The 25,172-nt window shown below is 43.5% G+C and overlaps 1 protein-coding gene across 7 annotated transcripts in view; it reads left to right on the top strand.

Annotated features, from left to right (window-relative positions):
• ATP8A1 (ATPase phospholipid transporting 8A1) overlaps positions 1 to 25,172 on the top strand; it is a 224,216-nt gene that overhangs the window by 165,075 nt on the left and 33,969 nt on the right. For all 7 annotated transcript variants that reach the window (XM_077847881.1, XM_077847879.1, XM_077847877.1 and 4 more), the window contains 8 exons: positions 3,520 to 3,703; positions 3,812 to 3,922; positions 11,482 to 11,556; positions 11,710 to 11,832; positions 15,067 to 15,145; positions 20,495 to 20,556; positions 23,228 to 23,284; positions 23,831 to 23,938. In XM_077847881.1, coding sequence (XP_077704007.1) covers positions 3,520 to 3,703; positions 3,812 to 3,922; positions 11,482 to 11,556; positions 11,710 to 11,832; positions 15,067 to 15,145; positions 20,495 to 20,556; positions 23,228 to 23,284; positions 23,831 to 23,938 — 799 coding nt within the window. The remainder of the gene's footprint in view (positions 1 to 3,519; positions 3,704 to 3,811; positions 3,923 to 11,481; positions 11,557 to 11,709; positions 11,833 to 15,066; positions 15,146 to 20,494; positions 20,557 to 23,227; positions 23,285 to 23,830; positions 23,939 to 25,172) is intronic.

The following is a 25,172-nucleotide window of genomic DNA, read 5'->3' as shown; positions in this document are numbered from 1 at the left end:
GGCTGGGCACGTAGTCTTTTTCCACAGAGGCTCTGACTTCTCCTAAAGACGAAGGAGCAACAGTGGAGAAGAGGACTAAGTATAATTTAAATCCTGGTGCAGATCCGTGCGTGGTTTACAAAAAAAAAAAAAAAAAAATCTGGATTAGAAAGCTGTGCTTTTGTAATGTTTTTGAATTACGCATTGGGTCACTATTGGCATTTGTAAAATTTAGGTTTCAGGTATTCCAGCCGTGAATATATGATTTTTTTTGATAGACATTTGGAAAAATTAGCATGTAGTAAGGTTGCTCTAGACTTCTGGAAAGTATACAAATAGAGGAGCATGCGTACAGAAGTCAAGAAAGTAAACTGTCACGTGTGAATTCAGTTAGCGACCTTCGGTTAGATGGAAGGACAATGGTAGAAGGAATACATTCTAGGTAATTTTGAACGTGAAGAAACTTAGTGTGTACTATTCCTTTTGCCTGACGTGAGCTCTCCTCCCTCGTCAGGGCCACGTCAGATTCTAACTGGTCAAGGAAGCCTCCTGCGGCCCACTCTGATGTGCGCATCCTCTGAAATTATGGAGTGCTGGCAAGTACACCAAAGAGCTCTATGCCACACTCCTGTCAAATGTCCTGTAAGTCTGTTTTTGCTATCATGGAACCCCCGATAGCAAGGGAAATTTTTTTTTAAGTGGATGCTGTAAAAAAAGATCTTTTTAACCGATTTCAGCTTGACTCACCTGAGTCCCCGTGAACCACATTCCCTCCCTAAGTAAGACACACCGTTGGTGCCCACCACGCATCACACCAGAGCTGGAAGGACATTCTTCAGGACACACCTGCGCTTTTGCGTCTATGAGTTGACTGGGTGCTTCCTAGGAATCAGTCAAAACTGTCGCTAGGAGAACCAGGTGTAATGCTCTAGAGAGACGTTGTGAGCGGTCCAAAAAAAAAAAAAAAATGCTGTTTAATGTAGAGGGGGTGAGAGAACCATCAACTGGGGTGGAGGCCTCATTATGCTCTGAGCTCCACTCAGATGGAACCAGCGTGAGTAGGTTTTTGCCACAAAAAAACATGCAGAACCTCAGACTGCAGGCCCCTGTGCAAAGTCGGTTCTTCGCTCCATGTCACAGTCTTGTACACTTAGGAGTTAAATGTCCGATGGGTGTGTATTTTGCTTTTTTATGAATCCTCCCTTAAATCAGACATCTTTTTTTTTTTCTTCTTCTTAAGCAACCAACTGCTAGGCACGTCAAACACATCAGATGTGAGGGCTTCCACTGTTTCTTGAATCTTCGTCCAAGCCCATTGTCTGCTGTTAGCTTGTCGAGGAAGCGGATGCCCCTGCTAGTGACGGTTGCTCGGGGAGGCCTCCTACTGCATCGTCACCCGTTCTTGCCAAGGCGATTAATATTCCCATTTTTAACACCTGAGCTAATAACACTCATGAAGTGGGTGAAAGTCCTCAGCCAGCGTTAACCTGGGGGCACTGAAAATTGCAGCGTCAGGCGGAGGAAACAGCGGTTGGTTGTAATGACCATGAGAAGAGAAAACAGAGTTAGGTCCAGCTCTTTTCTGATGCTGCTTTAAGTCACGACTGTTAGCTCACCGTGCAGAGATTTCTCCTTTATTACCCATTTAGCCGATGCAAAAAAAATACCCCCGTTTTCTAGCTCCATCGATCCCATGGTGTGACTTCACAGTTGTTTAATGGTGAGCCTGTTACACTGTGAAGGGAACTTGAAGAATGTTTTCGGATGCTGCTCTCTTTCCGTGTCCACTCCCCGCTTGCTGTTTAGATCATTTCTCGCCGAGCATTCCTTTCTGACATTCACGAAATGTTTGCGGCGGTCCCTGTTTAAAACACTGGCCTGGAGCCAGCGTGCTCGCCAATTTATATCAGCCTGTTAGGAAAAAATTAAATAATGTGTGAAAACGAAGGGAAAATTGCTTGGAAGGAAAACGCGGGCTGAGCGCTGAAGAAGCCCGTGACGGCCGACACTCCCCCCATTCCCTGGCTGTGTTCACAGTGGGGTCATTTGTGCGGCTGCCGGGCTCTGAAGGGAAACCCAAAGGGGGAATTGAACGTCGTCCCTCCACAGAGCAGCGGTGGTCGGGGGCCTGGCCTGGACCGGGCCTGGCTCACTCTGCGAGGAGCTCGCCGGCTCATGTCATGATTCTCCAGCGTGAAATAACAGCCAGGCTGCTCCGAGGGCAGGAAGCCTCCCAGCGGGGCAGCGGGGCCTCCGGAAGGGACATGTTCGTGCAGAGAATGCGCCGCTAGGAGTTGCTCCTGGGGAAAGCCTCAGGAAGGTCCCCAGACGTGGCCTTGCAGAGCGGCGGTGTCCGTTTTCACGTAGAATAACGGAGGACCCAGGCATGCTGCGGCCGATGCGCGTCGGACACCTGCTCCGCTCCACCTCGACACAGGCTTTGACCTGGCTTGTGTTCCTTGTCGCTCCTACTGTGTGTGTTGGTCATTGCTCTGCATTTAATTAGTCGTCTCCGTTCCCTGTGTCGGTTGTGTCGTGTTCCCCCTGATCGCCGGTGGTTGTGCGGGTGTGGTGACCACACGGGTGCCGACCGCCCGTGAGCCCTGAGGTCTGTCTCTTAAGTGACCCCACAGTCTGTGATGCGTGGATCCGAGGTGAGCATCTAGCACGGCGTTCCTGCGGGTGCTGGCCGCCTCTGTCCTCGGCCCACGCCGGTGTAGGAGGCTGCGGGACGCCTCTTGGCTCGCAGGACCTTCCGAGGGAGACAGAGGCCCGCGCCAGCCCTCGGCGTTGGGCAGCTGCCGGTGGGGGCGACGGCAGGCCCGGGGGGGGCCGAGCCCCTGCCCTGAACCTGGAGTGGAAGCCGTCTTAGGTGGACGGGACGTCGTCGAGGATCTGCTCCGGGTACAGGACGGGGCTCAGTACGGGCCGAGGCTGGCCCGGCCGCCTCTGACCTTCGCCGCACGGACGCGAAGCCCTTGAAACGTCAGCGTTGTTTGTTAGGAAGGAATGGAATTTCTAAACACCAGGCTTATTTCTTTAACAAATTAATGCAGCTATTCTGGTAAAATAGTGTTTAACAGGGCGTCCCCGCTTCTGCCCACAACCTAGAGCCTTGCTTCTTAGACTTCATTTTTTTCCCCTCAAAGCAGCAAACAGGTTAATGGGGAAACTGAACGTTTGCAAAACTGACTTTTCCATAATGGTACTTCATAGAACTGCCCTTTTGGATCTTCTGCTTCTTTTATGCTTCCAGATCATGACATTTCGGGGCACCCGGGTGGCTCAGGGGGGAGCATCTGCCTTTGGCTCAGGCCGTGACCCTGGGGTCCCGGGATCGAGTCCCGCGTCAGGCTCCCTGTATGGAGCCCGCTTCTCCCTCTGCCTGTGTCTCTGCCTCTCTCATGAATAAATGAATAAAATTTTTTAAAAAAGATCCCGGGTCTCCAGGATTATCTAAAAAAGGATAAAGACATTTCAAAAGTCCTTTTTTCTTTTTTCCAGAAAGCAGAGGTAATTGATCATTTGCTCTGATTTAAGGGTTTCTCCTCTTCAAAAATCTGAAGTTGTTGAGATGGTCAAGAAACAAGTCAAAGTCATAACGCTTGCGATTGGCGATGGAGCCAATGACGTCAGCATGATACAGACGGCGCACGTGGGCGTTGGCATAAGCGGCAATGAAGGCCTGCAGGCCGCCAACTCTTCTGACTACTCCATAGCTCAGGTAAAGCAGCATTTCTGCAAAACACACCATTGGTCTCAGCTGGCAGGATGAAAAGAAAAATACGAATTATTTTCCATCCTAACTCTTCTCTGCTTTTGTTTCATTTAGTTCAAGTATCTGAAGAATTTATTGATGGTTCATGGCGCCTGGAACTATAACAGAGTCTCCAAGTGCATTCTGTACTGCTTCTACAAGAATATAGTCCTCTATATTATTGAGGTAATAGCAGGTTGTTTAAAATTCTTGTCGGGTGCATAGATATTTTCAAAAGTTTCTCATTGTTTGGGTGAATCCTCCATTGGCCCACTTTTTACGACTTCCAAACACGTGGAAGTCTGTTGGCCACAGAGAATAATTAATATTTAAATTTCTGGCTAAAAATGTCACATGGTTTTGGTAAGGTATGTTGAATGAGAATTAATGAAGTAATGTTTTCAGTGTTTTTATTTTTTTTTATTTTTTTGGTTTTGTTTTCAGTGCTTTTATTATTTATTTTTTTATTTTTTCTTTTTTTAATAATAAATTTATTTTTTATTGGTGTCCAATTTGCCAACATACAGAATAACACCCAGTGCTCATCCCGTCAAGTGCCCCCCTCAGTGCCCGTCACCCAGTCACCCCCACCCCCTGCCCACCTCCCCTTCCACCACCCCTAGTTCGTTTCCCAGAGTTAGGAGTCTCTCATGGTGTGTCTCCCTTTCTGATATTTCCCACTCATTTTTTCTCCTTTCCCCTTTATTCCCTTTCACTATTATTTATATTCCCCAAATGAATGAGACCATATAATGTTTGTCCTTCACCGATTGACTTATTTCACTCAGCATCATACCCTCCAGGTCCATCCACGACGAAGCAAATGGTGGGTATTTGTCGTTTCTAATGGCTAAACAGTAGACTGCATTTCCTGGCATGATTTTGAGATTCATAAAAAAATGCTATGTAGTCTATAGTCTTTTAAAAACTCTGAAAACAGCTGAGTAATAATATTCCATTGTATACATATTACTCAGCTGTTTTCAGTGTTTTTAAAAGACTATAAACTACATAGCATCTTTTATGAATCTCAAAATCATGCCAGGAAATGCAGTCTACTGTTTAGGGATACTCACATGGAAAACCATTTAGAAGGAAAGTCCGGGAATGACAGACAGAATCGAGGGTAGCAGTTCTAAGGGGTAGAATCAGAAGGGATACGCACATGGTTTGCTAGTATTGGTCATCTCGTAGTTCCTGCTGTGTTTCAGACTTACTAATATACAAGTATCGCTTGCTATCCAGACCTGTTTTGGCTTCTGAGTTGATTGCTGGGTATAATGAGAAATTTGTCTTAGAAATTCTCAGAATATTCAGTTCCTGTGTCTGGATAGCAACGAATTTCTGTATTCCTTTCCTGATGCCAAATATAACATTATTATTAACATTAAAACTTGGGATGCTCAGGTGACTCAGCGGTTGAGCGTCTGCCCTTGGGCTCAAGCTGTGTCCCTGGGGTCCCAGGATCAAGTCTCCCATCGGGCTCCCCGCAGGGAGCCTGCTCTTCCCTCTGCCTGTGTCTCTGCCTCTCCATCTGCGTCTCTCATGAACAAATCAAAAATATTTAAAAACTTAAATTAAAACTTAACCCCAGTCAGCAACGTCACCTCTAAAAGGCAGCCTTCTGCTTTATAAATGTTTTTGCAGCACCTACTGGGTGCCGGGCGCCGGGTTTAAACTCAGCAACTACAAAGTAAACCAAGCAGGGTTCCCGTCCTCCAGGAGCTTGCCAGTGAAATACAGTGCATAAATAAATATATGTAATTTCAAATTTTCTAGGCTCTAACATTAGCAACAAGTAAAAGTGAGAGCCCCAGCTAATTTTAAAATAGTATTTTCAGTATGACCCTAGAGACCCGAGATCAAGTCCCACATCGGGCTCCCTGCATGGAGCCTGCTTCTCCCTTTTCCTGTGTCTCTGCCTCTCTCTCTCCCTGTGTCTCTCATGAAGACACACACAGAGTGTGTGTGAATAAATGAATAAAATCTTTAAAAAATAAATAAATAAAAATAAAATAATAAAATAATATTTTCTTAGTATATTCAAAACTATTTCAACACGGAATTGCTATAAAAATCATTAACGTAGTATTTCACATTCTTCATACTAAGTGTTTAAACTCTGGTGTGTATTTTACACTAGCAGCACATCTCAATTTGGACTAATCCCATTTCAAGTGTTCAAGAGCCACATGTGGCCAACGGCCACCATCCTGGACGGCACAGCGCCTGTGGATAAATTAAACTAAATGATTCACTGGGACATGATGGATATGTGACTTAGCTTCTTTTTTTTTTTTTTTTTTTTTTAAGATTTTATTTATTCATGACAGAGAGAGAGAGAGGGAAAAGCAGGCTCCATGCAGGGAACCTGACATGGGACTCGATCCCGGGTCTCCAGGATCACACCCCGGGCCAAAAGCAGCACTAAGCCACTGAGCCACTGGGGCGGCCCCCCCCCCTTTTTTCTTTTTTTTTTTTTTTTTTGAAACAGCCATTTTATCATCATTTATACATACAGCAGCTGTATTTGTGAGTCCTAAACTCTAGGCGTTACCAGTGTCTTGCTGCCCCAGCAGCTCCGCGGCAGGCAGATAGGGCCCCGTAGCTGGTTAGGGAGCCCTGGTCTCCCTCTCCTGTCACAGCACCCGCCCTCCCCGGCATCAGCCCGCTCAGGTTCCCCGGCACACGTTGCCCTCTGGTCTGCTGTTTCTGCACCTCTGTCCCCAGAGTCACAACCTGACCATTTGCCGGGGGGGGGGGGGACTAAGAGCTGATAGTTTGCACCAGCCAAGTAACACCGCGAACAAGGACCTCAGTGGCTTTCACAGTTACCCCAGTGGTCGTCGGTCGGGGCCTGCCGCCTGCTTCGTCCGGCTGTCCCCTGGGCCTCTGTCGGAATGCTTCTCTCCTTATTAAGCTGTTGACGGAGCAGAGTTCTTAGGAGTCCAGCTAGGAAAACCTTGACATTTAGTTCCGAAGCATGTGGGCAGTTTCATTTACTGGTCACGAAAATTCTATAATTAGGTTACAACCCGTTAGGTAAAATAATCAAACCCTTGGAGACGTAAACAGGATAATCTGTGAGCTCATTGTTCATTACCGTTCAATTCTCGCCGGGTTAGTCTTGTCTCTTGAAGCAAAATGCACTTCTAAAAATAGCTTGCAAAAAGAAAATAAAAAAATAAAAATAAATAAATAAAAATAAAAATAGCTCGCAAGATCCAGAAATGCAGTCTTCGGTGAATGTGCAAATTTGTGGTTCTTTCTCTGAATTAATAGTTCTCGATTCCCAATCCCCTCCTATAGTCCCAGTTTTTCTTAATTTTCTTCTCGTCCCAAACACCGATATTCATAAGGATATCATTTTATACAGTTTATTTACAAATACTGTTGAAAAGAATATCGGTTTATACAAGTATCTTAAAGCCACTGGCAGAGTAATCCTTCTTACAAAAATTTAATCTTATCAAATGAAGCGAGTGCTCAACCTGTTGCTATTTAAAAATCTAGATTATTTGATGATTGACAATGAGGTGGAGAGAAACGTACTAATGGGGGAAATAAAATACATTAAACTCACATGAAAGACTGAGCCTGCACGCTCTGTTTCAGACCCAGGGTTATGCGATTTGTGTTAGATTAGCCCTGAATTTCACTTGGCTTTGGATTTAAAGCCTCTTCATGAGATATTTAGCACTGATCAAATTCTTCACACGTTGGAAAGGAAGTTAAGTCCTACACTCTCCTGGAAATCTCGCTTTTAAGGTATTTTTCTTTTAGCACTTTATAGAAATATATGCTGAATATAGTTCAACTGTTTTGGAAAGGAATTGACCTTTTAAATCCATTCCCAGATACCCAACTTTTGCCAGCTAAAACAAGTTCTGCAGATGTTAATGGCTCATGTCACCGCCGTGAATGAATAGAGAACACATCACGGGGTGTCTCTGGTGAGGACAACTGCCAGTCTCCAATCTCGCCTTTCAGTGTTTTGTGCTGACCAGGCGTGGGAGCAGAGGACTCATTGACCGTTTGTAAGCTGCTGTTTAATATGCAGAAATGGTCCATGAGGAGAAAGTCTGTGAGGCTTTAACTGCCACGCCTCTGCTGGGACGTGGAACTCAGAAAATAATACCGGGAGACGCAGGTCTGCAGTTTCTTTGCTAATAAAGGAATAGCCTGGAACACTGTGCGTTTCATAGATTATCTGCGGCCAGGGGTTTTCCCGTGGCTGCCTTGCCAGGAAGGTCCCTGTCCAGCTCCTCCGTTGCCATCAGTTACAGCCAAACACATAAATACAGATTTGGCAGGTGGCAGCGTAAGACGCAGACGCGAGGTGGCCACCCCGCAGCAGCCCTAGGTGTTCATTGAAATTACTGGCTCTTTCTAAAGGGATTTCTCCCTCTCTTTCTCTCTCTCTCTGAAATATCTGACTCCCTTCTAGCAAAATAGGACCTTTTCTTTCAAATGATTGATCGCATCCAGGTTTTCTGGTAAGATCCCAAAACAATGTAAGTGTCTCTAAGTTGCAGAAGCCTTGATTAAAGTCAGTGAGGTGATACTTTGCCAGCACGCTGTGCTGGGATATGGATTTCTTATGAATTTAAATAATCTCCACACCTCCCCAGAAAGACTGGTGTTTTCTTTTTGTATCCATGCTTCCGACTGAGTCAGCGGAGGGGCTTTTATGTGTTAATAGTCATCGAGGTGCTGTTTTACTTAGTATGGGATGTGTCTCTAATATATCTTTTTTTTTTCTCTCTCTCTAATATATCTTTTAAATACAAATCGGATGGGCTTGAAGTCAGCCGTTTGGTAGACTTCTTCACTATCAAAGACCTTCTCTTTCTCCTTTGAAATATGTACATTTGAACGCCAAAATATTTCTGTAAAGGTGTAGGGTACTATATCGAAGGATTCTGTTCATCTTCTAGTCATGTCTCCTTTTTTAAAGAAGAAATTAGAACAGGAATTTTGTATTGCAGGAAGGTAATTTATAAAAACATACTCACCTACCTCTCAATAGGGGAAGTAAAAAGGGGAAAAATGTGTTGATAGCTTTCTGCTTAAAAATTTCTACATGTCTTCCATAAAGCAGTTAAAATGGGCATTTTTTTGATGCAGTCATGTTCACTTATTCGCAAACTATTTTGAATGTTAAGCTTTCTGTAAATATTACTTGATTTGAGCGAGGTTCTTTTTTTTTCTTTTTTTCTTTTTTTCTTTTTCTTTTTTTTTTTTTTTTGAGTGAGGTTCTTAAATTTCAAGCTCATGGTGGCATTTGAATCAGCACCGAATGTCACGTACAAAGCTAGGAGACCATTCGCGTTCACAAATGTTTACTCACGCACAAATTTAACGTATTTTTCTGGTTGTATATAGCACTGATGAGTGCAGATACATTTATGACTGTAGCCTTTTGAGCCAGGTCATGTCCATTGGGTAAGTTTGGTACGCATCTTTTTTTCAGGCCAACAATGATTGGATCACATCTTCATAGACTAGTGAGGCCATAATTTAAAACTCTCTGTTTAAAAATTCCCTGTATTTCCATCATACCCTAAGATATCTCAAAGAGCTTCTCAGCATGTATTGCTGCAGTAAATCACAGTCCCCTCCGGGGAGAACATTACCATCACCCAGAGTATCACAAATATGTATTGACATAATCCACATCTGAAAAAAGGCCAAATGTGAAAACACTATACAGAGAATTAAAGCCTGTTTTGTCACCTTGTGTCTACTTACCCTTAAAAAAAAAAAAAAAAAAAGGTGTAAAGTCAGCAGCACCACCCGAAGAATAAAGTTAACTTCGCATAAACATACTAAGTTCTTTTAAAGCACGTACGAGTGAATGACCCGGCTCCTAGTCTAGGGCAAATGTTCATTTTTTTTTTTTTCAATAAACAGATGCAGCAAAGCACACAAGAATTTCAGATTTGACTCCGATTCCTATGCTGTTGTTATTGTTGTTGGTAATGCGTGTTACAACCCTGACACAATTTGGACTTATTTTTCATGTGCTATCGCTCCTTTGTGTTCTTTTCCATCTCATGAAGCAGACATTCGTTTTTATATATGCTCAATCATTCCTTCCCACTATAAAAAGGAAAAAGATCAATGTGGGTACAGAAGCTGTTCATAGGGAGGCCAGCCTGGGTACATATTGATAAATGGTGAATTTGTAGCAATTCATGCTTCCATAATGAGGTTAAATGAAACGTGAAGTGTAGCAGAGTCCCTGCGACTCTGATTCAGAAATTCACTTGACTGGCATGTCAAGACTGCTTTCCTCCAACAGGTTTTGTGTCGTCGTTATGCTCTGGTTTTGTGAGTGTGCGTTTATGTAATCTCGTTGCCAGGCCAGACTTTTTACTCTTCCAGACCAGCTTGATTTTTTTTTTTAATTTTTAATCACATTTTAGGTCTGCTTTCTTAGAAGAATATATATGTGTTTTTGACTTACTAACAGTCACTTTAATTTTCCATTTGCCTTAAGCATGTTAGAGATGGGTGTTTTTGTTTTTCGTTTTTTTTTAAGATAACATCTTTCATTTTGTATCCAAAGCGAAGGCTTTTGTTTTTAAGAGAATTGCAAAATATATGAGAACATTACGCCTTATTACTTGAAGATTTATGCTTAATGAAAGCATAAACTCAAGATATCCAGTTTTTTTTACTGTATAAATTCAAATTTCACATTCCAATGGCTAGACTTATCAAGAAATATTAAAAAGTCTATAAACTTTAACCCATTAATTCTACTTCTAAAAATTTATCCTTGAAAAAAAAAAAAAGGACATCCAAGGAAAGTTTTAGAGGTGACGGATATGTGTATCACCTTCATTACGATGACAGTTCCACCACCATATACATATGTCCAAGCTTACCAAACTGTATACCCTGACTGTGCACAGTCTTTTGTATGTCAGTCATACCTTAACGTAGCTTTTACTTACAAAAAAAAATAATCCATCCTTAGAAAATAGAGATGTACAGGATTTTTGAACAAGAATATTTGGCTCAGAATTCAGTAGAATGGCAAAAACTGGAAGCAGACTAAATATCCCGAAATGGTTATAATCCCACTGTAGGGGATGTACATCTATTAATCTCATTTTAAAGGATATGTAACAACTTAAGAAAAGTTATATACTGTTAAGAGGGAAAGGAGCAGGACCTGACACTATATACGACAGGTCTCCAGTAGGGTAAACCTGGGAGTGTATATAAATGAGCTATCTGAATGCAGCCAGCATGGAATAATTATGATTATATTGTTATAGGAAAGTCATTTCATTTTCTACAGAAACATGTTTTTTTGCGTAACCAAAACAATTTATCTCTTTAATCACCAGTACATAGTTATCTCTTTAATTAGCAAGAGGTACATATTTTAAAAAGGAGCTAAAGCTCTAAAAATTTAGTGACATAAAATATATTCCCCGAAGTGCCTTTTAGAAAATAAGGTTTATTTAATTTCCTTTAAATGTACGATGCCTATTAATATGACTCTTTTTTTGACTCGACAACTGCAACTAATTCTGACTTAAATAACAAATACCTTCTGAAAGCACCCCTTCAGGCTAGAAAGCAAAACAAAGAAATGCCATTTTCAAGAAAGTTGTGAAAATCATATGTTAACACTGCTGTTATGCAACGGCTGAGTTTTTGGATTCTAAGGGATGCACTTATGTTTTTTATGTTCTAATTTGGGGGCTTTGGGGTTGTTTTCATCCTAGATCTGGTTTGCCTTTGTGAATGGCTTTTCTGGACAGATCCTCTTTGAGAGATGGTGTATAGGTCTTTATAACGTGGTAAGTTTAAGATGTTTGATTTTTCCTGATTATTATTAAATATTATTTAATATTAAATTTTATAATAATTTAATATATGATATTAAATACTTTGAGGTTAAAGTTCACCTTGCACTAGGCTCCTTGAAGTAATGACCAGCGTGTGCCCTTTAGATGTTTACAGCAATGCCTCCCTTAACTCTCGGAATATTTGAGAGATCCTGCAGAAAAGAGAACATGTTGAAGTATCCTGAATTGTACAAAACCTCCCAGAACGCCCTGGACTTCAACACCAAGGTAGGACACGACGGCCCCGCATGTGTTTGGGGCGGGCAGTGGGACTCACTCGACTGCTGTGATTACACGGGGCGTCTGGCCTCCCGGAGCTAAGGACACAAACGCCAGGGTTCCGACCGTGACAAGTCGTGTTTGCCGCAGGTTCGGATGCGGACTCAGAAGCATTTCTATTGGTTTGTTTTCTTATAAAATTAACACATAACCACAGTTCACTAGAGTTTGCCAGGCGGCAGTTAATCAGGTCTGAAAGACAGACACGAGTGTCCTCAGGCCCTCGCCGTTCTGTGTCTGCAGCATCCCGGGGAAAGCCTCACCCCTTACACGGGTCATCCAGGACCGGCAGGGTCTGTCCTTCCTCGTGCAAAGTGGTGGTTTTCTGTTCCATCAAGTCACCTTGACCCCATTAGAGTATTAGCTTGCATTATAGTCTCTGGTCAATAATTCATTAGGTCATAATACTCAGTAATTCCAAGCCATAAAATTTTAAATACAAGATAAAATATCTGACATTTTATCTAAAATCACATTCTGAATTTATATTCTACAAAACACGTCATGGACTGTTTGTGATTTGTGATCCCTTGGGGTCCGTGACAGTTATTTGTCCCAACCACAAAAATCTCTTTTATTTTCTTTTTCTTCTTCTTCTTCTTCTTTTTTTTTTTTTTTTTTTTTTTTTTTTTTTTTTTTTTTTGCATAGTTTATTTTCCTCGAAGTTTGTATTGTAAAGTCTTTCCACTGGTATTTGTTAGTAATTCAGGTTTCAGTTCAGGAAAAAAAAAAAGTGCTTAGTCTCGTAACAGTCAAGGCGATGCCACTTTGAAACAATAATAAAAGCAACAAATACAATAATACACCTTCTCAGGACTTTTCCCATCCAATACAGTGCATGTTTGTTAGCCTGTTACTAATACTTAGATGTAACCAGTTCTTCCCATTTAGGAAGGTTAATGTAGGATATTTTTAATGTCTATTAATTTGCCGAGCCCTCATTGATGTTCATCCTCAGCATACCGAGAGAATAAAGCAAACGGATGCCCCAGCTCCTCTAAGCTGTAAGTGCCGGTGCCCAGTGGATAGCCAGGGTGTTGTTCGTCCTCGGAGACCTCGTGCATGTGTGTCCAGGCATGCACACACAACTCGTTGCCATTTTTTTAAATAACTGAGCTTGGTTGATTTAGGAAAAAAAGGGAAAAAATTTAAAAAGCTGAGAATTATCTTAGACCATGCTCTCCTAAAACTATTAGTAAGTTATAATATGCGGTATCTATGCTTTTATTTTTTTTAACATTTTATTTTTAGATTTTTTTCAAGATTTATTTATGTCCAGTTTGTATTAAATTGGACCACCTTGCTGTAATGGTTTTTTTTTTTTTTTTTTTTAATCTCTGGTGGCTATTTTCAAGTCACAAGACAGATACAATGGACGGTGAACTCTTGTTTTCCTGGAGAGAGAGATTTGAGAGCTGAGAAAGTGCCAGGCCTACTGGGGTACTAGCCGTGATTCTCACCCACCTGGAGGCTTGTATCAGCCTCAGCCACAAGTATGCGGTCCACCAGGGCTCAGGCTCCCCACCGTGTTAGCTTCCCAGCCGCAAACTTGGCCGGGGAACTCTTGCTTATAAACAGAAATTGATCCTCACAGGATTATCCAGAGCCATTCCTGGAAAGTCCCATCGTTTCAGACCCTTCCCACATGGCCACTGAGACAGTTGGTGGCCAAGGAAAAGGCAGTCCGTAGTTTTCACGTGGAAGCATCATTCCTTGTGTCCTTTGCTGTCCTTTTGTTGTTTACAGAGTATTTCATTACCCGCAGAGCCCGTGCATTTCGAAAAGTCATCAGTCAACCCAATAGATCACGCAACTAATTTCTCTTCCCTTTCAACATTTATACACAAGCTGCCAACCATTTCTTAATAGTGTACATGGATGTTCTAGTGGTTTCGGTGAAAAATCTTTGATTAAACCCCTTCTAAGTGTTTTAAAATTCAGGGACAAATGGCTACAAAATGCATAGTTGTACACACAGCAGTTGCTGTGGGTCCCCAGTGTAGAAGCATTGTTGCCCTGAATGACGATGATTACGTTTGTTATGGTAAAAAGGGTCGGAGGTCCCGAGGTCATGACAGGGGTTAAAGGATTAGCATGTGACAATAAGTATCGGTCAGGAAAATGGAAAAGTAGAACTAATTTTTCTTGCACCCACCTGTGCTTTCTGTCAAATAAAAACTTGCGGTAATGACATAGTGAGGAGAAGAGACAAAGGTTAATGAGTAACACAAGTTCAAATGTGTAATGTATTGGACCGTAAATTGGATCATACCGTCCAGGGTGGCTGGGTGAGCTAACGGGGCAGATTGAGATCACAGTGGAAAATTTGGGGAGGCAGGCAACTTAATTTCTGTTGTTTGAACAGCTTAAAACTATTAATACATGCCGATTTTTATTTAGCGTGAGTTTTGCTCGCAAGCAGCCCTTTTCAATGGCAAAACTGCGACTCTTCAAAGGGCCATGAGAATTCTAAACAGTTTTTCTATGACTTAATCTTTCCCATCCCCGCTACAAAGAAAGTACCCGCGGTGCCTGCCCCCTTTGCTCCTAAAATGCAGGATGGAAGAGTAATAACGATTAGATGGTGTTCTGATTGTTGGAGGCTTGATGTTGACGAGTCTCAGAAATCGTGGAAGCCTCGTAGGAATCCAGTCACCCCTACAATGCCTTTAGGGATTATATGGCCTACGTGCCACCCCGTTATTCTTAGTTTGTGCAGAGGAAGGTGGGAGAGAGGGAGGGAGGGGATGCTTTACCACCTTCGGGAGGTTGGCACTCCTGCTGCACGTGGGAAGGGCAAAGTAGGGACTTCCCCCATCGCTATGTCTTCCCAAAGGCTCTTCTAGAATTCTGAAAACGACCCCACCTGAGGAACCACAGGAGCTACACGTTCCCGTTACGTGTTATTTTCTTGGTCGGGCAGAAATTTAAACTGTTCATACTTGGTTTTTTAAAAAAGCAGGAAAAAATTTCGGTGAAGCTGAAAAAACATTTTGAGAAACATAAAAATAAATAAATGACCCATGAAGGTCTAAGAGGCAGAAAGTGTCAGTTCTATTAATTCACAGCCGTGGCCCGACAGAAACACGTTTTGTGAATCCAGCTCACAGATAAAAAGAAAGGTCAGAGTTCACGGAGCTAGTTTATCGCAAGTGGTTCTCATGGATTTTTGTTTTCCCTCAGGTTTTCTGGGTTCATTGTTTAAATGGCCTCTTCCACTCAGTTATTCTGTTTTGGTTTCCACTGAAAGCCCTTCAGTATGGTGAGTAGAAAGGATATGAATGCTAAGAGATGACTTTCTGCGTTTTCAGAAAATAACTCATTGTCAATATATGTTAAAAATTATAGCAGTTTCACTCTAGGCTGTTTTCCTTGACCTAAAATGCATGCATCCAAAAGCTGTAAACACTTTAAAGATTTTTATTATTCCTTTGGGAGCAAAGTGATTTAATGTATGCAAAGCCTTCCTCTCGACTTCTCATGTTTTCCAAACTTGCAGAGAGTTAAATTTTAGGGCTCTTTTTTTTTCCCCCTTCCTCTGTTGATGCGTAGTTTGAACATAATAGTGCTAATGTTTTATGTAGCCCATTCTTTACACCTGTGAGGCCTGCCCCGGCTCTTCATCCCCAAGCTGATGAGGAATGCCAGTGTCCGCCCGCCTCCGTGAGCCCGGGTTTGCAATGAGATTTCAGGGTTTCATGCTCTCCCCGGAGCAGCAGCATCCGCTCTGCTTGTTCTGAGGGGTGACGTTACTCTGTCCGTTGTGAGACGGGCGAGCCGGTGCATCCCGACGCCCGGACAGGTGCTCAGGTGGCCGCTCAGCACAGAGCTGCCCGCGGCGCCCCTGCTCCGCACCTGCTCCGGCCCCCACCCCGCACCTGCTCGGGCCCCAGGCCCCCGCCCCATACCTGCTCTGCCCGGGCCCACGCCCTGCACCTGCTCGGCCCCAGCCCACCCTGCACCGGGGAATTGGGGACAACTCCCCCACCACGGTCCTGCCCCACCGGCCAGGGGGCCCCGCACATGGTAGGTCCACCAGGTGCCTGTCTCCAGAAACCCACAGACCTCTGAGGAGCCTCGAGGGAAACATGGGCCCCCCCCTCAGGCCGCCCCCCCCGCAGGGTGTTCCCCCCTCCGCAGGCCGTCCCCTCCCTGCACACGGTCCCCTCCCAGACAGGGTCATCTCCCCCCACAGACCATCCCCCCCGCAGGCCATCCCCCTCCCCCCACTCGCAGACTATCCCTACCACCCCCACCCCGCAGACCATTCCACCCCCATGCAGACCATCGCCCACCCCCGCAGGCTGTCCCTCCCCCATGCAGACCCTCCCCTCCCTCCTCTCCTTTTTTCCTTCCAAGGTGTTATTGGTGTATTTCAGGAGAGCGAGCGAGCCAGGCCGAGGGCCGCAGAGAAGCAGACTCACCCGCGGAGCGGGGCTGGGGCCCGGGTGTGGGGCTCAAACGCTGCCCTGGGGTCACGGCCGGAGATGGAGGCAAACACCTGATGCACTGAGCCACCGGGGCCCCTCCATGTCCTGAGTTCGAATCCCACTTGCAGGGGCGCCTGTGTGGCTCCATCAGGCTCTTCCATCCCAGACGGTGACCCTGGGGCCTGCAGCAAGCTCCGCCGCTCTGGGGGAGCCTGCCTTGCCCTCTGCCCCCCCCTTGAGCTCGCTCTCATTCTGCTCTCTCTCAAAACATAAATCTTAAAAAAAAAAAAAAAAAAAAGAATGAGACTTCAGAAGAGCAGGGAGTGCGTGCAGTACAGGGAAGGGTGCGCGGCTGGCCGGTGGAGCCACGCCTGGCAGGGTGGGCACTGCAGGCAGGGCATGGGCTGCGGGTCCTGACCCCAGGGTCTCGTCTCGCCATTAATTTCTCTGCTGGTGCCCTGAATGGTTCTCACTTTCTAAGCCATAGAAATGATGGTAAGAGAATCCAATTAAAATATAGCCTCTTGGCTCCAGTAGGCCGGGAGAACCACAGTAGATTTTTTTTTTTTTGAGATAATAACTCACATGCCATAAAATTGCCCCTTTTAAATTATACAGTTCAGTGTTTTTTTGGTATATTCAGAGAATTGTACAAATTCACTATATCCAGGGGATCCCTGGGTGGCTCAGCGGTTGAGCACCTGCCTTCGGCCCAGGGCGTGATCCTGGAGACCCAGGATCGAGTCCCACGTCGGGCTCCCTGCATGGAGCCTGCTTCTCCCTCAGCCTGTATCTCTGCCTCTCTCTCTCTCTCTGTCTCTCATGAATAAATAAATAAAATCTTTATTAAAAAAAACTCACTATCCAATGCTAGAACATTTCCATCACCCCATTAAAAAAAACCCACACCCATTATCAGTTACTCCCCACACTCTGCCCTGAGCCCCTGGCAACCACTGATTATTGTCCTTGAATTTGCCTATTTCGGACATTTCATAAGAATGGAATCCTGTCATATGTGGCCTTGGTTCATCCATATCATGGCCGGATCATTACTTCACTCCTTATAGCTGAATGATACTCCATTGTATAGATTTACCACGTTTTGTGTATCCATTCGTCTGTTGATGGACATTTAGATTATTTCCACTCTATTGAAATCGAGGGTATGATACAGGACCGTAGCCAAATTCTCTAGGTGAAGTTTATTTTTGAATTGCAGAACCCATACGGGTATGAGAGACTCAGCACGTCTGTCTCTTGCCGTTCTAACATTCTAACTTAGAAAAAGGAAAAGTGTAATCTCAAAGGTTATCTCAAGCCAAATAGCATGTGAAACGCCTGAATGGTGACAGGGTTTGAAAGGACAGACCCCTGGAGTAATTCCAGCTCCTGGAGAGCAGATCCTGGGGCCCTCTTTGCATTCGTTCAGCCCCAGAAAGGGTGCCGCCTGTAGGACCCACACCTCGCCGAGGCCCAGCGCACGTGCAGTCTCTTCTTAAGACGTCAATGGCACGTGGCGTAAATTACGTCTCAACATTCTAATGTTGAGGGGTTTGTTGTTTCTTTGCCTTGTTTTTGATTTTCAAATAAGGAGAGGCTTTGGGTTTTTTTTTTTTTTTTTTTTTTTTAGGCTTTTGAAATGATGAGGTACACAAGAAATGTAAGTATATAAAGGGCAGCTACAGATGCATCTGGATACACACTCCAGCGGTTCTCACGGCCTATAGACCCCTTTATAAATACCCACGATGACCTTTTTAGGGAACCCGAGGTCACAGTTTCATAATTTTTGCAGTATTAGCCAGTCATTGTTTTTATTTTTTAATAAAAATAAAAATAAATAAAATAAAAATAAAAATTTATTTTTGTGAGCTGAACCAGCTACTTTCATGAGGTCACGGAATCCTGCAGGAATTTTAAGATCCACCGGGGTGTCCAGTGGAGCCATTGATTGTGATGTAATAGGGTACTGAGGGCTCACTGATCAAGTTTCAGCTTCCACACCCTGACCTTTAGGAAGCTACTTGCTGAGTTTTGATGTAGTATCAAAGAATATCCACACTCATAAGAAAAGACGATTAGAACACTCCTCCCTTACAACTTTCTCTGGGAAGTAGGATTTCCCCCGTATTTCAACCTGACTCTGAGAATCCAGCTGCCTTCTCGTAAGCAAGGCATTAAAGAGATTGTAAAAATATTAAACAATGCAGGTTTTTCACCTTTTTTGTTGGGGAGAAAAGTAAAATCATGTTATGTGTATTGGGTTTATTGCTGTTATCTTTAGATAAATCGGTACATTTTTTAAAATATTCTTTAATTTCTAACTTGGTAAATAAACATTGGTAGATATAAACCACATGAACAAAAGCTTTTTGGGATCCTCAAGAATTTTTAAGTGTAAAGGAGCCTAGAGACCAGAAAGTGTGAGAATGAATCATGTACCTGAATCATCCAAATGCTGAATCTGACAAATCCCACAATAGGCCTTTAGATTTTTTTTCTCAGCGTGATCTTAAAATGAATCTTTGGGTCCTTCATGATGAACCAGTCATGACCAGAAGGCGGCTTACGCGGACCCAAATATGATTATTCTTGATAACTTGTGTACATGGGTTAAAGGACCTGCGTAAACGCACGCAAGTCCGGACGTGATTGTAAGATATTTTCGGTTATTCTGTAGATTGCTGAGTATGTTAATTTGGTTGTATGGAAATTTGCAGATTAATTGCAGGTACGAGTTTGTAAATACTGTGCTCGTAAGACCAGCACATCAGGGAGTACGTGGGTGGCTCAGCTGGTTGAGCAACCAGCTCTTGGTTTCAGCTCGGGTCCTGATCTCCTGGGGGGCGGTGGGATCAAGTCCCGCACTGGGTTCTGGGCTGAGTCTGCTTGAGATTCTTTCCCCTTCCTCTCCCTCCCCATCTGCCACTCCCCCCATCCCTGCTCTCTCTTTCTCTTTCAAATAAATAAGTTATTTATTTATTTGAAATATTATATATTAGATGACACCTAGCACACCAAATCCTATATTCTTAATCATGGAATACCCCCACGAAGACGAGGGGTCTCTAGGTGGCTGGGCTGTTATGAGGCAGCCCTTCCTGACTACTTCTCACCAAAAACTCCAGAGAGAGTAGGGTCACAGCATGGAGCACGGGCCACATGCACCCAGTGTTGGCTCTTACATACGAGACCTCATTGTAATAGAAAACCCCACTGGGGGTAGGTAGTTCCACTCCTTCTTTTAAGTGAAGAAGCTCAGTCCCCTTGGAGATTGATTATGTAAACCAACATGGCACAGCTAGTCACAGACGCCGAGCCTGGTCTGTGTTTCCCAGACTCACCCAGCTACTCCTTGTCTTCACACCAGGGCCACGCTGCCTATCTCATCCTATACTTTATTCTACCAGATTTTGTCCTTACATACGAGATTTTTAAATAAATATTGTTGAATATTTGCATAAGTAAAATATTGTACTGAGTATTGTACCACAGGTCTTAATTTTTCCCATGGTGCCAATGGGTGCCAATTATTCAGTTATTCAGTTTTTATTTTTTTTAATCAGTAACCATGGTGTTTGTTAGCCACCACTCCCTTCATCTAGAGCCACATTTGTTAGTCATTGCTGGGTAACAAAATACTTTAAAATATTCCCCCCAAATTAGCCAAACCTTCCAAGAGCCATGTGCCTAGCACCATATTGGTGCTCCTCAGTCTTCTGTGATGTGCATTCATGAATCCCGTCTGGTCTGATGCCAACAACTTCATTGAGAGAAAGTTAGAAGGTTCCCTAAAAGTCTTACCTATGTTGCTAACAAAGGTCTCTAGTGAGGGTTCAGGATGTCTTCTCCTGTCTCAGCGCCCATAGAATTGGTCTTTCATTGAACAATTAGTTTGATTTTTTTTTCTTTCCCCACCTCATGGGTCCTGAGAATTGGTTAACAAGTCAGGTTTCCTACTCCATTGTTGGCTATTAGAAAATTGCTTTTCATTTTGACCCACATTTATAGCAACTTTGTGAGACTTCTCATAACTTTTTTTTAATTAGCCTAGTTTATGGTGTAATGCTTGGTTCCCTTCTTTTGTTCAACAATTACAAATTGATTTGTCTTTGAAAGGATTCTGAAAGGACCGCTTTGATTTTCATTTCTAATAAGCCTCTCTTCTTGTCATACAGGAAATGTATTTGGAAATGGGAAAACCTCTGATTATCTGCTGTTGGGAAACTTTGTTTACACTGTAAGTACAGAGCACTTGCCTAGTTTGTATATAAAAATCAAATCCTTTCACTGTATTTACAAATTTAACTGTGGGCATTTCTGAACGTAGGGTTGCTTGCACTTCCGTTTAAAAATAATATAAGAAAAAAAAAATAAAAATAATATAAGATGTTTTGACTATTAGGAGCTTATTTTATGTGAGGTTGTTAATGTGTCATTTAGGCTCACTGACTTGATAGGACTTTCGTTGCTGTTATTTTCAGTATTCCCTCTTTTCTTTTAGTGCCCTCCCCCAATTCCCATTTTTCTCTTCCTTGTCTCTTTTTCTTCATTTTTATTTTACTGCCCTTGTTAATTTTTTTTTCTTTTTGCTTTCCTGAATTTATGGCAGATATTATCATACTGTTCTTGGGCGGTTAGCCAGTCATGATTCTAGGGTCTCTTGATAACTAAAATGGGAGAGAAATCACTCTTTGGGGACATTTCATCCACACAAGGCATGGAACCCACTGTGTTAAGTCACTATCCAAACACTTGTGGAGGACACACACATGAGTGCAAGCCCATGCCTGCCATAAAGGGCCAAAAAATGTCTGAAAACCACTTTTCCCTTAGAAGTCAAAAGCACTACGTGAATGCTAAAGGCCGAGGTCAGTAGTTGGGTGTCTGGTACGTTTACTATAACCTTCAACTCTGAATTCTCAGGCCACATTCCTTTCTCTAATTCCTTCCCGAATGAGGGCGGGGTGCTGCTCCAAATATTAAGCAGATATCAACATGACTGACTCAGTTGGCAAGAAAACTAGAATGTGATGTTTAAATATCAAGTGTTAAAACTACTGAATGATAGGACAGTAAGGCCATTAAATAACAGAGAGATCAAGTTATTTTCCTGGGGTGTCCTTTCCGTTGACATCAACCCACAGAAGTAGTAACAGAAAAGAAGCATATGTTTGGGGGACTGGGACTTGGTCTCATATAACGTGAGTGCAAAACAGAAATAAGTAAGTTAGGGTAAGTTTAGAAATTAGTCCAAGTAGGGATGTCTGGGGGGCTCAGCGGTGGAGCATCTGCCTTCGGCTCAGGGCGTGACCCTGAGTCCCACGTCGGGCTCCCTGCGTGGAGCCTGCTTCTCCCTCTGCCCGTGTCTCTGCCTTTCTCTCTCTCATGAATAAATAAATAAAATTTTTTAAAAAAGAAATTAATCCAAGTATATAGCAGGAATGTTCCTTAAGGATACATTAAGATACTCAGGTCTCAGGGGGGTGTTACTGTTTAATTCAATGTCAAAATATATCTCTTAGTTTTAAACTTTTTATATAGCTTGTTAATGAGTACTTACATTTTTCACAGGAGTTTTATTTCTACAGATATTAATCCTACATTGGCTTTAAATGTCTTGCTGAGAAAGCCCAAATGCTTCACCCAGGCCTGACTCTGTGACCCCGTGGGGAAGCCCCTAATGCTGTGCAAACCCAGAAGTAGAACTAGGTAGGCAGGCATGTATTGATCATTGGTGCAAGGCCCGCATCACACTTCCACCATCCCAAACTGCTCAAAGTGTACAGAGTTCCCTTGACTACTGACAATATTTAAAATTTCATTTTTACATATGAATAGATAATAATAGATAACAGTGCAGTGCTAAGCACTGGGGTTTAGACTCCCTCCCCTGTGCGGTAGGTACCAGGTTACAGATGAAGGAGCTGAGACACAGAGGTTGGGTAACTTGCCTTGTTCCTTAACCAAAACACCCAATAAATGGTGGAGGCTTGAGCACAAACAGTCTGACTCCAGGGCCAGCCCAGCTAACCTTTGTGCCACCCTATGGAAAGCGCAGGGGTAAAAAATAATAATAATAATAATAAATAAAAAATAAATTTAAAAAAATTAAAAAAAAAAAAGGAAAGCACAGGGGTGCTTACATTTTTAAGCATTAAAAACTAGTTTAGTTAAACTAGTTCCCTTACTTGGGAATTAGCAGCAGAGTCCATGATGGGAACGGGTGTGTACATCATGGAGAATGTAACAGGCTTTTATATCCTGAGCCGTGGGGTCGTATGTAAGTAAAGTTACAGAGAAAGTGTTTATTAGGTTTCTAAATGTCTAGTTACATTATCTTTAGAATTTATCTCTAAAATTTGGAAAGTAGGGGCTTTAGCATTCCAGATGATATGAAATGTATTTTTTTTTAAGATTTTATTTATTTGTTCATGAGAGACACAGAGAGAGGGGCAGAGGGAGAAGCAGGCTCCATACGGGGAGCCCGATGCAGAACTCGATCCCAGGACCCCGGGAGACAAAGGGAGATGCTCAACCACTGAGCCACCTGGGGGACCTTGATATAAAATAAAATGAAAGCAAGCTTAAAAATCCAAGTTACTGCAGACATACACTCACGGTTCACGAATTGTGCAAGAAGCAGGCAGGCGTAAGCCCCGTGGATGGACTGCGAGGGCATGCGGGGAGGAGGACAGGGGTGATGGCCATGGTGGGATGCTGCTAGTGGGCCCATCCCGGGCAGCCTCCGGCTCATTCACCTGTTCCTTTGCTCGGTGGACACACACAGCGAGCTGTGCAGAACCTACCAGTCCCGTAGCACAGTGAACACCTGGTCTTTACACACCTCACTTTTAACATTTAAACTCTCACACGTATCAAATGAAATAACGTTCTCCCTTCTGTTTTAGTTTGTGGTGATAACTGTGTGTTTGAAAGCTGGATTGGAGACGTCGTACTGGACGTGGGTAAGAGCATCCCTGACCACCACTGGGCCGTGGCACGTTGACACAATGGCTCTTCATTCTAACTTATGTGGCCCTGTTCCCCCAGGCTGTTCCTTGTGAGGGGTCTTGGCTGGAGGTGGGGAGGGCTGGGGACTCTAGTCTGTCTAGTTTGGAAACAGCGAGTCAAAAAAAAAAAAAAAAAACTCAAGTTTATTGGCCACAAGATTTTCAGCGCCTTTAAGATTTTATTGTGACTTCCCCGGGGAGAGCACGCAGAGCAAACATAAAAGAGGTTGAAGATGAGCAGGTAGGGGAGGAGAGTCCGAGGAGGGAGCCCCCAAAGGGAGCAGACAAGGAATGCCCATCAAACCGCAGATGTCCTGCCACCGGGGGGACAGGAGCGTTGGCGCTGATGAAAGGTCCGGTTGGAACGTGCACGCGTTGTTACTGGAAATTCCCAGATGATATTTTATGGATTACTAAGGGCAGGTGCAACAGCGTCATCGGCGCATCTGTACGCAGCCTTGTGACTACACATCTTGTGACCCGTGTTCCCTTCCTTCGCAGTTCAGCCACATAGCGATTTGGGGCAGCATCGCGCTCTGGGTGGTGTTTTTCGGCATCTACTCCTCCCTGTGGCCCGCCGTTCCGATGGCCCCCGATATGTCAGGAGAGGTAACGTGTCCTAGGAGCTCACGACCCAACAAATCTTAAAACTTACTGTTCATTAATGAGCCTTGATTGTTCGGCCTGGATTTATATTAACGTAGTATTTGACCGTTTAAACGCTGTTTTTAAATTCCATAGTTGCGCAGGACGAATCTTGGGAGAATGTTTTAAACTCGGGCATTTTACTTAAATCCGATTCATCCTTTCATGAGCACAGCTAGATCGATAAAATGTGGTCATCAGGAGCTTGAGTCGCATTAAGAATCTCCACGTAGAAGATGCCATTTCAAAAGTTGGCCGTAAAAAAAAAAAAAAAATTGGCCATAATTGCACAAAATACTTTTTTTTTTTTTTTACAAAATACATTTTGGAGAAGAGATTTGGGGAATGGTGGGCTTATGTCATTGGGACAGTCCCACCATTTCTTCTGTTGTCTCTTCTTCTAAAGAAAAGTCTACTCTCACTGGATTAAGTGCACCTGGAGAGTCATCGTAATGATACCAGCTTGCTTTTCGTTTCGAACGAGTCGGGGCATCTGACGTTCCGGCCTTATCACAGTCCATTTTCAACCCTGTCTCTCGGTTTCTTGTTACGCTGGTAGGAACTGAGTTATTAGGTGTTCATGGGGGGAGTGTCATAAGATCTCCTTCCCTTCAGAAGAGATTCCAGCAGTAGGAGGGTTTATGATTTCAATTGCAGGAAATTTGACATAAAATGTATAAAAGAAAATGTGGAAAACATTTCAGGATTTCCTGTGACCTCACAGTAACTTGCAAGTCAAGGAAACGTGAGCTTCATTACAGTACATTGTTGTCCTGCAGCCACAGGAAAGCTTTCCCGTGGTTTCCATGGATTTGTTGCCCCTAAGTACTGCCTGAGTACCTTTCACTTTTGACAGTCTGGTTTATAGATCATTTTCATGAAATTTTATCTGACAGCATCCTGCTTTTTATAAATTAGCAGAATGCAGACACATTCGAAAAAAAATTTTTGTGGTCGAATTTATTAGAGAGAGGCATTATATACTATTACGGTGAAACCAGACGTATCAAGGAGCAAGCACTTCCTTTTCCACCCAGAGTGAAGGCCTCTTTTTAAAACATGTACTAGGGATCCCTGGGTGGCGCAGCGGTTTGGCGCCTGCCTTTGGACCAGGGCGCGATCCTGGAGACCCAGGATCGAATCCCACGTCGGGCTCCCGGTGCATGGAGCCTGCTTCTCCCTCTGCCTGTGTCTCTGC

Source organism: Canis aureus, chromosome 14 (assembly GCF_053574225.1).
Source record: "Canis aureus isolate CA01 chromosome 14, VMU_Caureus_v.1.0, whole genome shotgun sequence".
In the NCBI taxonomy this organism is placed as follows: Eukaryota; Metazoa; Chordata; class Mammalia; order Carnivora; family Canidae; genus Canis; species Canis aureus.
Note: the sequence above shows the minus strand (reverse complement) of the source record. Positions and strands in the feature narration are given on the sequence as shown.